This window comes from Mchenga conophoros, linkage group LG12 (genome assembly GCF_057382185.1).
Source record: "Mchenga conophoros isolate Kocher_MC1m ecotype Shallow Benthic linkage group LG12, M_conophoros_male_GT1.1, whole genome shotgun sequence".
Classification (NCBI taxonomy): domain Eukaryota; kingdom Metazoa; phylum Chordata; class Actinopteri; order Cichliformes; family Cichlidae; genus Mchenga; species Mchenga conophoros.
In genome coordinates, this window is record NC_140537.1 from 2,828,589 (window position 1) to 2,842,661 (window position 14,073).

The 14,073-nt window shown below is 40.4% G+C and overlaps 1 protein-coding gene across 1 annotated transcript in view; it reads right to left on the reverse strand.

The window, feature by feature from the left end:
* Positions 1 to 9,019: 9,019 nt before the first annotated feature.
* The window catches only part of LOC146561876 (protein crumbs homolog 1-like), a 29,396-nt gene continuing 24,342 nt past the window's right edge, over positions 9,020 to 14,073 (reverse strand). Inside the window, exons 11-13 of the mRNA XM_085293291.1 lie at positions 11,756 to 11,872; positions 11,477 to 11,603; positions 9,020 to 11,264 (exon numbers count right to left, since the gene is read on the reverse strand). Coding sequence (XP_085149417.1) covers positions 11,043 to 11,264; positions 11,477 to 11,603; positions 11,756 to 11,872 — 466 coding nt within the window. The 3' untranslated portion in view covers positions 9,020 to 11,042. The remainder of the gene's footprint in view (positions 11,265 to 11,476; positions 11,604 to 11,755; positions 11,873 to 14,073) is intronic.

Consider the following 14,073-nt stretch of genomic DNA (forward strand, 5'->3'; position numbering starts at 1 on the left):
TTGTGTACAGTGCTGTCACCTGCTGGGTTTTTTTTCAAAAATGTCCTCCGACAAGAAAGCCTCATTTTTGCTGTTCGAAGTTATTTAAGCTTTTACACATTACAAAACGCTCAGCTGTGTCTCTAATCAAACCTCTGTAACTTTGCTTCATTTCAGCAGCATCAGGTAATCTTCAGATGTTGATTCATGGTTTTCTTCAATTTTGGTTCTACTGCAGAATATTTTTAAAGTTATCTGCTATAAAAAGCCAGAACAGGAAAATCTCCTTCATGTTGTTCTGTTTTATCCTCAGTTACTTTGACACAAAGGCATCTGTGATGTTTACACCTCTGATGAAATCGCATAAGTGTCAGCTTTCTTTTTATACACAGACATAAAAATATGGATCTGTACTGATAAATGATCAGAATTATAATATTTCTGTCTAAGTCAAAATGGAATCAGTCATAGGAATCAGCACCTCATATCACACCCAAAATATAAATGACAACAGTGATAATAAAGGTCCTGTTTTTTAACCTGAACATGATTTTTAAATATATGCAACCTAACCTGACCTAAACTTTTCTTCACCGGATGCTCCTGCAGATAACTGTGTCAACCATAAACAAGTAAAATATAAGAATAGTAATATAGTAATCGTTTTTAATGTCCAGCATAGGATGAATAAGCATAACAGATCTTCCTCAAAGAAGACCTTTTCTCATTAACTGACATGGTAAACTAACAAAATAAAGACCAGCAGGTGAGCATATATTTAATTAGCAAGTAAAATCAATTTTGTCTTTTCACACAACAATTTTTCCATAAAAAAATAAATAAAAAAATCATTCCAATAACATTTTACTCCTTCACTTATACACAGACCTACTCGAAGGATTATTTGGGATTAGACAGTTGCTCTGTGTACACCTCAGAGCAGTGGAGGGTCACACGTCAAACCCCACCAGGGACCATATATGGGAATCAGAACACAAGCTATGATCAAAAACTTAGCAAGTAGGGAGAGAAAAACAACTCCCTTTAAACAAGAAGAAACCAAGTATGGGCGTAGAACAGCCTTAGGTTACTTTTTGGATTTTACATGCAATAAAGGAAAAATCATAAGTGAGAAATATCTCTTGCTAGTACCTGTCAGTACTCTTGTATCAGTGGGAGGCTTTTAACTCCTGGGACATCCAGAGAGTAACTGTAACTGTAACACATAGTATCTGCAGTTAAGTGTGTGCACGTCATACCAAGGACCTGGATAAAATGATTTCTTGGCTACTATTACTTGGACAGAGGAAATATTCACAGGGAACAGCTACAGAACCCAGGAGAGTGTGGGGGTTTTACACTGAGAAAACATGGTTTAATTGATCCGAATGTGCTGCTTCAGTAAATTCTTTGTAAATGAAGGTCATTGTTATTTAAGGACATTTCGCCTATTAACAAGACAAATATGACTTATAGGGTCTGATGTATAATGAAACTGAACAGAACTGCACTGGCATTTTAAGCACCGCAGAAGACTGTAGACTACAAGCTACATTTAGTTCTTCACACACATGCACTTAAGTACTTTATCTACCTTGCATTCACACTTATGGTAAATTTAGAACTGACAAGTAACCTAAGAGCCATGTCTCTGGACTGTGGGAGCAGGCTGAAGAAGAACCCCAAAGAAAATCTTTCCTAGATGGGTATCACATGTTCACAAAAACCACTTATACAGAGTTTTACATAATTTCCTTAGAGATTATTAAAGTGTTCTGATTCTGATGATTTATAAAGCACATGATGCCTTTAATGTTACTATGTCCCACACAGGCAGCACAGCACTAGGATGCCAAAGCACACCAGAGACACCCAGGCAGGGGTGTGTGAAACAGGGCTGTACGATGATGAGTGGGTGTGCCCCACTGTAAAATTTAATTAGTTCCCAGAACTTAAAAAAAAATTGTAAAAAGGTGTTAATGTACAAGATGACTATGACTGCTGTTAAAATTGGGGCAGTGGGGGGAGCGACACAAAATGAACCAGGTGAGTTGTAGAAAAAGGCAAATGTGAAGTCATCGAAGAAAAGATCGATGGCTACGTGAGGAAAACTATAACAAAAGAAACTGTTGCAAAGCTTGATTAGTTATGCAAGAAACAGATATAAAAAACCCACGTTGATTAACTGATCAGGGACTGGTTGGGAAAAATAATAAAGACAAGAAGAAAACTAAGGAATAAACAAGACACACACACACACACACAGTGTTGGGATCCCAGTCAACAGCTGTCCACCCTCTCTTCTGGCTCCTTCCGGCAGGCATGTTTTTGACTCATTAGTCTGACTCCCTTCTGATTCCAGGCAAACACAAAAGAGGACAGAAGAGTAAATCATCACTGTGTGTGCAATGACTCAGCAGGGATAATTAACATTGCACAAAAAATATTAATAATTATTTGACAGCAATACAGCCTCACTGCATTGTTGTCTTTTCTTTACATAAATAAAGATATTTCCACCATAAACTGATGCAGAAAAGGTGCCAAATGTTGATATTTATAATCTCCTAAAACATCTCTACAGCCAGGGCGACTCTGGAGGTCATCTACTCATCATAGAGGTTGGTGGGTTTTTGTTTTGTTTCTTGTTTATTTCTGTAATATATTTTAATCTGCATATTTCCTGCGGTAAGTGGCAGTCTTTATTTTCTTTGCAGTGTTGTTTGAATACACAGCATTTGGTGTCACGCTGCCTGGCCATATAGGCTTATGTCACATTAATAAAACTCACAATCCTGAATGTAATATTTGTAGCAACTTGATATGTAGTGTTTGGATTATGTACTTATTAAAGTGATAATAGCCTCCAAAAAATTAATTAACAAGCAAACAATAGGAACAAAAGGCACAGCAGAATACCAGATCGAATCCAGCGTTTGTCAAAGAGAGCTGAGATAGAGAGCTTGCAAAGAAAGCCCACCTGGCTAAATGAATAGGCAATGTTGTCAGGGTTTAGAGGAGTCAGTCGGCTGTGAGGCTGCCATATAATACAGCAGCTGTCAGCGCTGACAAGTCTCAGAAACACACACCTCTAATCTCAACACCCCACCCTTCCCCCCGATTTCTTCTCCCCCTCAACCATAAAAAATGACACACTCCGCAAATATTAAACATCTTCCAAGGCCTATTCCAACATCTTCTTTTCTTTAACACAGTCCCCCTCCTGCTCCATCCTTCCTGCTCCCTCTCCCTCTCCCCCTCCACATCTCTCTCTCCCATCTTGTCTTGTCCTTGTCTCCTCAGAAGCCCTGGCAGCCGGATCATCTCCGTCTCTTAGTGTCAATTAAAAGTGAAATATCTGCATTTGTCAACATATCATTTGTGCTGGGCCCGTGATGCACTGCTGATTTGTCGGCCGATTCCTGACACTGGGGAGGGAATGCCGAGGCGGCAGTCTCCCTCATTAGACCTGGAGCTGGCACCATGATGGCTGACACTGCCGGGAGGCTTCGCTCCCCACCGACATGATACTAACCCAAGAACAGGCCTCGTCTGTCAGTCTTGTCACTTGCCAGCCAGCCATCCAGTCAGGGAGAGCGAGGGGCAGATGGGTAGAGGAGGAGGTGAGCGAGGGTGGGAAGAAGCTCCATGCACACTTCTGTGGGGGCCAGGCAAGGAGAGAGCTTATAATGAAGTTTATTTGTTTAGCACAATGTCAATAAATGTCATATTGTTTGAAAGATGTGTTCACAAGGGTTGACAAATTGTAAACAGTTCTAATAACCTCGTAACATCCACCAGGTCACCAGTGACCTGTTTAGCATTAGGGTTGGGTTTTCTTTTAGCTCCTCACTAAGATTAAGGTAATGTAAGGTATGATATTTGCATTTTATAGCTGAAGGTTTGTTTGTTTTTTATCAGAATTAAGTTTAACACATGAAACATATTTTAGATACGCACAGAAAACAGTAATCAGTTGATTTTTGAGCACGTAAACAGGGTAAAAGGGAATCCAGATTATTATTTCCTCTTAAATGTTCTTTTTAAGTACCGCCAGTGCTGTTTAAATTAAATGAAGTCATTTAATCTTTGTCCTTAGATAGAAGGAGGTGTTGGATTGATTGTCACACATCCAACAACATATCCATAAAGTCAGACCTGCTCGGGAGCAGGTTTATAACCTTTAATCCACATACAAAGAACAGGTCCTGGAAGTCTAAAGCTCCACAGCAAATGCTCTTGCATTTCAAATTTAAAATGAATTTTTTCCTCCTGGATGCAAGAATCTCTTCAGTAAATTTTAGCATCATATGCCCATTTTTGCTTAGCAACATGCTGCAGCTCACAATCTTTATACAACCTGATCCAGCTCATTACCAACATTTAATGCAATAACCTCAAGAAGTTCACCTGCCTCCACCTCCCTAGATCCAAACTACCATCTGTTTGATGGAAACAGGCCCAATACACCTGGTTCTGACTCTGCATCCTACTGGACCAAAGAAAATTGGTCCACAGGTCCTGTGTTCATACCTGCGATGGACAGAGCTGTTTTCAGTAAAGCTAGGTGGACCTGCACAATTATAAGCAGCTGTCTTTAATCAGTCCTACTTCTGCTGTTTTTGGACTGTGTGAACTGTTGTGTGGCTCATCCTGTGAAAGTCACAAAGGACACTAAAGGGGAAAAAACACAATAAAAATAAAACCGAATCAATTGGGTGGCAATGACCTACTTAAACAGGGTCTAAGCAAGTCATTAGACCAAATATATTATAACTATACTTTTTCTTCTGTCAGGAAATACCATGACAGGACTGGACCAAACCCCCAGACCTCAAACAACAAGCCAAAAATAGATGTATTTTTATTCTTATTTCTTGTTTAATCAAGAAGCACAGTCAAAAACATCTCGGACAGCAAATGTGCATGCGACACTAGGTCTAATGATGCCTCCTGCTCATCCCAGGTTAAACCATCTATTTAGCCAAATTGCACATTTTGTAAAAGTTGCAAGAAAAGGCAGAAAGTGAAGACAGAATTAAGAAAACACATCCTGGTTAGTCAGTTAGTACATTTAAATAGAAAAGAGAAGCTTGGAAGCAGGTTAGCAGAACAATTAGGAATTGGGCAAAAAGAATAAAAGAGCAGTCAGGAGGTAAGACGATACACATGCGTGAGGCAAACTGACAAGGAACAAAGGCAAGACAGCAGGTGAAATATACAGCAGCTAATTGGAGAATAGAACGGGTGAGGTTTGTCTGTGCATATATGAATCAGGTAATTGGGAGCAAGTCAGAGGACATCTGCTGGGTGGAGCAAGTGTGACAAGCTGCAGAGCAAGAAAAAACGATATCAAGAGAAACTGCTAAAGCAAACAAATATTTTATGACTTTTTTACCACCTTTCTCTAGTGTTCTGACAGTTTGTTGGTTTTTAAATATTATTTTTGTCCTAATTTCATATATCTGCCTCTGATATTTGCACCAACTCAACATAATGGATACCTAATAAGTTTGTGGTGCTTAATTCATTTTTTAAAAAGTCTCCATGTTGTGGTGACAGAAAAAATTGATACATCAACTTTCTAATGGCTTATATTTCAGTGAAAGAATAGCTTTGCAAGCTGCCTGCTGAAGTGACTGAGACATACGTGATACCTTAGTTTTTACTTTGGATTGTCACAGCCGAGCTAGACTTTAATTCTGGAATTCCTGGCTCCTCGGCCCCCACACTGCAGGAGCAGGGAGGAGGAGGATGCTTGCCCTGCTTAACTTGCCATCATTATGAGGAAAAGTACTGACCAAGCTAACAGCTACCCTGGGTAGGAGTCACTCAGAGACACAAAGGAATGCACTATTATAGCTTCAAAGAGTAGGGGGGAGAGGAATGGGGGAGGAAAATGTGAGAAGGCTGAGCAGCGCATAGTGGGAAAAGAAGATGTTTTTTTTTTAAAAAAAGGAGTAGGACTGTGGACGTGGTTCAGTAGTCATATTTAATATATATTTTTAAATATACCATATTTAATAGTAATGTATTTTTACCACGATATAATTCATTTCAATTCAATTTATTTATACAGCATCAAATTGCAAAAACAGCCGCCTGAAGGTGCTTTATACTGTAAGGTAGAGCCTACAATAATACCTCCAGAGAACAATCATATGACCCCCTATGAGCAGCACTTTGACGACAGTGGGAACAAAACCTCTCTTTAAACAGGAAGAAACCTCCAGCAGAACCAGGCTCAGGGAGGGGCGGGGCCATGGGTCCATATTCCTGCAGACCGCCGTGTTACTGGGAGATTCAGTGTTGCAGCATTTTTTTTATGTCCCCTTCCCTGGATCTGTGCCTCCATGCAAACCTATCTCCAAGGTCCACACACAGTTCTTTGGGTTTCATGGCTTGGTTCGTGCTCTGACATGAACTGTCAACTATGGGACCTTATAATAAGTGTGTGCCTTTCATATAAGTTCAATCAACTGAAGTTACCACGGGTGGAGTCCAATCAGTTTGTAGAAACATCTGACAGATCATCTGAGCTCAATTCTGAGTGTCATGGCAAAAGCTGTGAATAAATATGTACATGTTCTGTTTTTGCCCTGCGACAGACTGGCGACCTGTCCAGGGTGTACCCCGCCTCTCGCCCTATGATAGCTGGGATAGGCTCCAGCGCCCCCCGCAACCCTGAAAAGGATGTTCTGTTTTTGTTTTTTACCTTCAAAGTGTATTCACTTGGTCATTATTTCGAGGTGAGAAATGTATGTAATTCAATATTGAATAATGCTGTAACACGACAAAATGTTGACTCAGTGAAGTGCTGTAAGCACTCTCCAGATGCTCTGTACTGAGAATGTGTTTAGCATTTAGATGAAATGCACCTGAAGCCTGACATGGTGGATCTTCAAATGTAAAATACACATCACTGACGTCACAGAGAAAAAAAGATCATCCATGTTATACATTTTGTGTTTTATTTTTACTTTAACACTGATTAAGACACATTTCAAAATAACCTGATCCCATATCCAGCCTCGTTTCTCTTATATACATAAACAAACACTGTAACCAGAAACATTGATGGGAAATATACATTTAGCTTCACACACACGAGCTTTGTAAGACCGTTACAGTCTCAGTGTGCTGACCCATTCATTTCACTCATAAACCAAATAACATTTCTAAACAACAAAACCAAACTGTCAGTGCTCTCTGAACAGACTGTAATCTTTTGGAGTCGGGTGCCTCGTGCACAGATCTAACATGGCACAGTTTCAGTAAAAACACCACCAGTGTAAAAATCATTATTATCATTCTGTACGTAGTTGAGATATTTACCTACCCTGTGCATATTCTGTTAAAAGACATTGTGTAATACTGTATGTATACTTTAATCAACATGTGATTAAAGTATTATATGTCATCTCTAAGATGCAAAACACCTAAACAGCTACAAATAACACAGGATCCTATGAAGGCACGTACCTCTACATTCACTTTAAAGGGGCCAATTAAGGATTTCAGGCTGTTATGAAACACTATGGGAGCCCTGCAGAAATATAAACAAGCCTGACTAATAATTACAACACAGTATGATTATTTCCACAGAAAACTTCATGAATAACCACATTTATCTCACCAGCATAGTCCAGCCAACACTTACATATTAAAGGGCATCCAGGTTGCAAGACTTGCAAATAAAGCCTCTGAATTTACAGTAAATAGTGCAGGAATATTTTTATTCTGTTAAATTTGCCTTGATGATTGGGATGTTTGCTTGGGGTGTCTATTTCTGCATTTACGATTAAACTCTGTGCATACAGAGGACACAAGGTAAACTGTAACTTAAACTCTAATGTTTTAAATCTTCAAAAAATATACAGATAATGAGCAGAATTATGTGGATATAACACTGCTTAAGATAATAAGAAAAACTCTGAGCATTAATGTGTAGGTGTAAAAGCTTCCCTCCCCGTAGTCCTCATTGCCCAGCTGATGTTTATCAACAGCATTTCATATTCAGGTCGAAGTTTTGGCTTCCACTTCCTTCCAAATGTGCTGTATGGGCGTGAGTTCTTCCACAAATCAATTAAGAACATTTATGTTTGGAATTAACATACAATGACATGTAAAACAGAGATTTATAAGCACATAACTGAACTGAAATGTTCCTTTAGCAAAAGAAAAGACCAAACCAAGAACAAGTGTAAGAGTTGTCGGAGCACCAAAACATCTGAACTATAACACAGTCTGCCAGCACGTTTCTCTTCTACACATCCTATGCAAAATAAAACTAAGCTATGATATATAACCATCACTTGGGTTGGTTCATCGTGTTTATTGTAACCTCACAATCGGAATAACCTTCCTTAAGAACTGTCTCGAGTAGAACAGCAGCTTTGCTCCTCAGTGGAAATCCGGCACCTCACTAACCCAATAAAACAGAAACGGATATGAATATACTTTTGGCCACCGATCTGTATTAGGGCAGATGTAATTGGCTGGATGAAACAAAATCAATGTAAACTTCAAACATGAAACATTCACAATATTCAGCTGTCACTTGTTTGTCACTTGTTTGTGTTTTTCCATGATTTTTAAAGTTTTACATGAGTGTATGACCTCTGCACCATCCATTAACTGTAAAGGTCAGCAGCACTGGTGAATACAGAGTAAAAGGCAAGCGAGCAGGTGAACAGGACTACAAATGCACAGACTTTCCAACTTTCAAATTTTCCTGTAAATGTTAACTTGAATGAGGAATTCTTTACATTACTCTCAAAGTCAAATTCAGTCTGATCAGTATTTATGAAACAATATAAAACAACAGGCTTAAATTAAGCGAAATGATTGGTCGTTGGCCACAGTGGATAAACACTGGAAGGTATAAACATGTAATAATGGTATGTGTGTGTTTCCTTTGTGTATTCACGTCCACAAATACAGGTGTGACCTCCTCGGACTACAGCAGTAACATTTCTACAACAAAACGCTCTGACACGAAAAATACATCAAAATAAACAAACATAAAAACAAATTCAGTGGTTTCAACTTTTGCAGCAAAGTAAACACAGCAAACAACAATGACATTATAATTACTCAATAATAAAGAATGGTGTGGTTGACTGTGTGGAGTCATACAGTGCACATTGACAATATAATACAGCAGTTAGTTTTTTTTCTCCTACTTAGGCCACAGCGACGTCTCGCCACAGCGACGTCTCGCCACAGCGACGTCTCGCCACAGCGACGTCTCGCCACACGCTCCATTTAGAGTTCTGATTGCATTTTCCACCACACAAACTTTCCAGAGATTCTCATTCCCAACGCGTAACAGACCGACAATCTGTCACGGACCGAGGTGTCTCAATGTAGCGTGAAATGAGACGCTCCGGATTCTTGAATCCAACAGAATGACGCTCGCGGCGCTAACACACGCTTAGAGCAGAGGATCTAACCCAGGGGTGGGCAATCTCAGTCCACGAGGGCCGGTGTCCCTGCAGGTTCTAGATGTGTCCTCGAACCAACACAGCTGGTTTAAATGGCTAAATTAGCTCCTCAACATGTCCTGAAGTTCTCCAGAGGCCTGGTAACGAACTAATCATGTGATTCAGGTGTGTTGACCCAGGGTGAGATCTAAAACCTGCAGGACACCGGCCCTCGTGGACTGAGATTGCCCACTCCTGCTCTAAGCCTAACCCTATCAGACAGTGTTTTCTAAAGTGATTCATGGTCAGAATGTAAAACACATTGACATGTAGAGATTCATTCCAAACGGCTCTCATGCCTCTGAACATGCCGAGGATTTGTCACGTAGCGTCGGTATGTTACGTGTTGGAACTTTCTGTACTGTTTTATTCACACAAACCCGAGCCAGATGTGCTCCGTGAGTAATACTGCATTGTACTTTAACCTCTTAACATCCACCAGGTCACCAGCAACACAACTAAGGTGAGGGTTAGAGTTATGTTTGGGTTTTGTTTTCTGAAAAACTACGACGAAGTCTGATCAAATCCTTTGGCATTGCAGTTTTTGTTTGTTTGTTTGTTAACTCATTCACTGCCATTGACGTCTATAGCCGTCAATGGCAGTGAATGAGTCAATGGGTTTAACTCATTCACTGCCAATGGCTGGCAGTGAATGAGTTAATAGCGTTTTCATTATTTTTAAATTGGAAAAGTTGCATAAAAAGGTGAGCATATATATCAACTTAGCCAATACCCAACGCCTGACGAGTCGCTCGTAACCTGACTGATTTTAAAACGTTAACAATGCTCTTTTCCAGTGGGACATCGTTTATATTAGGCAAGTGGAATCCCTGGCAGCATTCTTGAATTAGAAATTTAACATCAAGGTAATTTAATTCAAAATGCATTCTTTCAGACAAAAAAGCTTCACTGTGGAAGGAAAGAAAGGAAAACCCAATATGGCAAAAGACATGACGGATATAAAAATGACGTCTGGCTCCAGAAAAATCTAAAACTTCAGTGTGTAACTACAACTACCACAAATAGTGGGGAACAAAGTAGTGCGCAACATGCACGGATCAGCCACAGCGTGAAAACCTAACGTTGGCTCTCTCAGTTAAAACCTGGGGTCTGTCACTGGGACGAGCAGCAGACATTTTGGTCCGTTTAGCTTCTGATCACATCCCATAAAAGCTCAGACTCGATCTGGACCTGAGCACTTTGGAGTTCAGCTCCACGTGTTGGGCTCCGTGGTGCTCTCGCTCTACTCCCGAGCCCTTGTTCTGGTGCAGTTTTTTTCGTCTTTCCTTTTTATTTATGCAAAACAGATTTAGTGTGAAAAGCAACGCCCAACGAGAGCTAAACATCGAATGACCAAACTCTTTCTACCAGCACAGTCTGAGTTTGCCTCTGTCAGCATCCACGTTGAAGTCTTCACCTATAAGTTGTGAATGTCACAAGTTTTTCTAGAGAGAAAATGTGATACTGATTATTTTGTTACCTCTTTCCTTGTGTAAAGGATAACACTGAGGACTATTTGATCTCTCGCCCTTAATATGCATCCTTTGGATGTAAGTCTGTGAGGAAAGGCTTCAAGCCTTAGATAAGCCTCTCTTCTGGGGGCACTTTGAGGACGCTGCCCATTTCCAGTCTGGCCCCAGCTACCTCCTGTGAGCTGGGGCTGTATGTGCCCTCTGATTGACGCTTCTTTCGTGCTGTCATGATGAGAAAAAACACCACCAGGATGGCCAGTAAGACACATAGAGTGGTCAAAGGAATGGCCACTGCCAACCATGGAACTCGCTCTGTTTGTTCCTCTTTCTGCAAGAGAACAGCACAGACCAGCTTAGTTTGAAGTGTGGATAAAGACTGAAGCACAATTTCAAGCACTGCTCTGGAGGTTTAATCATTTTCTCTTGTAGCTAAAGGAAACCTGACTCAAATAAAGGCATTTCAAACTGCAAACCCATTGAGCAGAACTAAGCACATTAACTTACAACTAGTTTTGGTGAATGGAGTTGTGTGTCACTTACATTGCTATCGCAAAGCGTGCCAGTGTATCCTGACACACACACACACTGGAAGTGGTTGAGTCTGTCGAGACAGGTGGCACCATTGAGACAAGGGCTGGACTCACACTCATCTATTTCTGTCTCACACCTGAAACACATCAGCAAGGTTTTAGCACAATACTGACTGACAGAGCAGCAGCTCACATGTGCCCTTCTGACCTTTCTACTTAGATGTGGTTCAGATGTACTTTTAAAAGTACAGGGTGTGGAAGAGGAGAGTGTGCAGTGTCGTACTCCTACCTGTCTCCAGCATATCCTGGCTTGCAGGTACAGTTGCCCCCAGAGTCACCTCCAATACAAACTCCTCCATTAAGACACTCAGTGTTCGCATTGCATGCCACAGGAGGAAAACGCCATCTATTAGACACACAAACACATTTTCTCAAGGAGGCTTTCGACAGCAGAGCTTCAGCTAATGATTATTTTTAGTAGCTGAAGCTCATCAGCTCTTCCGGTTATTGGATATTTTGTTCCGTAAAACACAGGACTGGAAAAACAGACTGGAAAAACAGACTGGAAGAACAAGTCTTTCAAAAGCTGGAACCATCAAATGTTTGGCATTTCTGTTTGTTTCAGATGACACTGGCAGATTATTCATGTTGATCACCTAGTTTACTAATTGTTAATTTTTTATAGAGTGTTTAATTCTAGTAAAAAATAATAGTTTTCAGGGCACATGTATATTGAAAAAAGGATAAAACACAACGTTAAATGGTAAGTGTTACCTGAAGCGAGCTTCAGTTATAACATGAGGCCAAATTTATGCAGCAAAGAGAAAAAAAAATCACACAGCTGTGGGTGAAAATGAAGAATAGCTGTGAAGAGAAGCAACTTCTTTACAGTTGACAGAGAAAGTCCAGGCGCAAAAAGGAATGTAAACGATGGCCAGCAGGGCAGAGCACTTACACTGATGGTAGCTAATTCTAGCTTGTGTGCTAATGCAATTGGTAGATAACAGATGTAGCAATGTACTGAATGGCTAATAAAAGCTGATTCATCAAAACATCTTGGGTTTATCTTGCTTGCCTTTACTTGATAGGTGCTTTAGACAGTAAGGTTCTAAAAAAAAAGAAACAATGCCCGCTTTGTGCTACTTAAAGTACAGCGAGCTAGCTGCTTTACTATCTTAATATTTTCAGACATGAAATATTGGTTCATACATTAGACCAGCGGTTCCCAAAGTGGGGGGCGCAGAGCCATTGTAGGGGGGGGGGGGGGGGGGGGGGGGCAAAGTATGACTAAAAAGAAAAGACTGCTTGGACAATGCTAGCATAATGGACACGTTATTGACGGGGCTCCCACACAAACATGAGATTTTCTTATAAAACAAACCACTGCATTATACAATAAATGCTATAACAAACAAAAGCAACTGACAAACCGATCTGAAATAAATCTCTGCATAACGTTCAGGCAGCCTGTAATCATCCTTTGAAAGAATAATTTTAAATTCTTTAAGAATATAAATAAAAAAGTAACAACTGCAGGAGAAATTTCAATATAGAACCAGGCAAAGTTTTACCTGGTGCAGTTTTGCACATTTAACCCTGAGATGCACACGCGGGGTCGTTTTTGACCCCACGTGTTTTGATTCTTCAAAATCTTTAAAATGAAAAGTTGTAATATATTCATATTCCAGGTATTCTTCATAAAACATGTTTGGGACATGAGGCCATTTGCATTTGTATTTACTTTTTCATTATTTTTTAAAAATTGCAGTTCTTGTATCACTACCCCACTCTTCCACAAGTGGCGTCAAAAATGAGGCCAAGCAGTTCCTATGAAATCTTCTATGAGCTTTTCATTTTTAGCAACTCCGACCGTCCCACTTACACTTCTGATGTCAGCAGTCTCACCACCGAGATCATTTTTACACAGCAACATATACAGTATGTAAGTATTATCTCCATTTATGAACTTGTTTTTCATTGTACCGTCCATGTGTTTTTGGGAGTCCTCTGCATAACCCATTGTAAAAGGAAACTATGTCAATTTGAAGATATTTGCCATTTCTTGCGCTTTGATGACAAGAGGACCAGAGCCAACCGACTGAAACAGACCACATGGCAGCTTCCTGCTACATATGGGACCTGTTCCTGATCAACTGCAGGTAGGAATTCATCCCCAGTGATTGTGTCACAGTGGATGAACAACTTGTGCCTTTCAGAGGTATGACCCAGCTTCTACAGTAAACCGAGTAAGCCCACCAAGTATGGCATAAAAACCTTCTGGGTTTGTGATGCACGCATCCCATATGCAATTGATGGGATTGTGTACCAAGGCAGACAACCAGGGGATGACACCCAGAAGAATCTGGGGGAAAACACTGACAGTCAGTTGTGCAGTGGATTCAGACACACAGGCCACAACATCACCACTGACAACTTCTTCACCATCTTGCAGAGCATCTCCTTGAGAAGGTTCTGACTATTGTGGAAACTTTGCGACAGAACAAGCCAGACATTCTTCCAGTCATGAAGGCTTCCAGGTCCAGAGATGTCCACAACCTACATCACTGATGCAACGGGAAGGTGTGGAGTGAAAAAAGAACGGCTGCA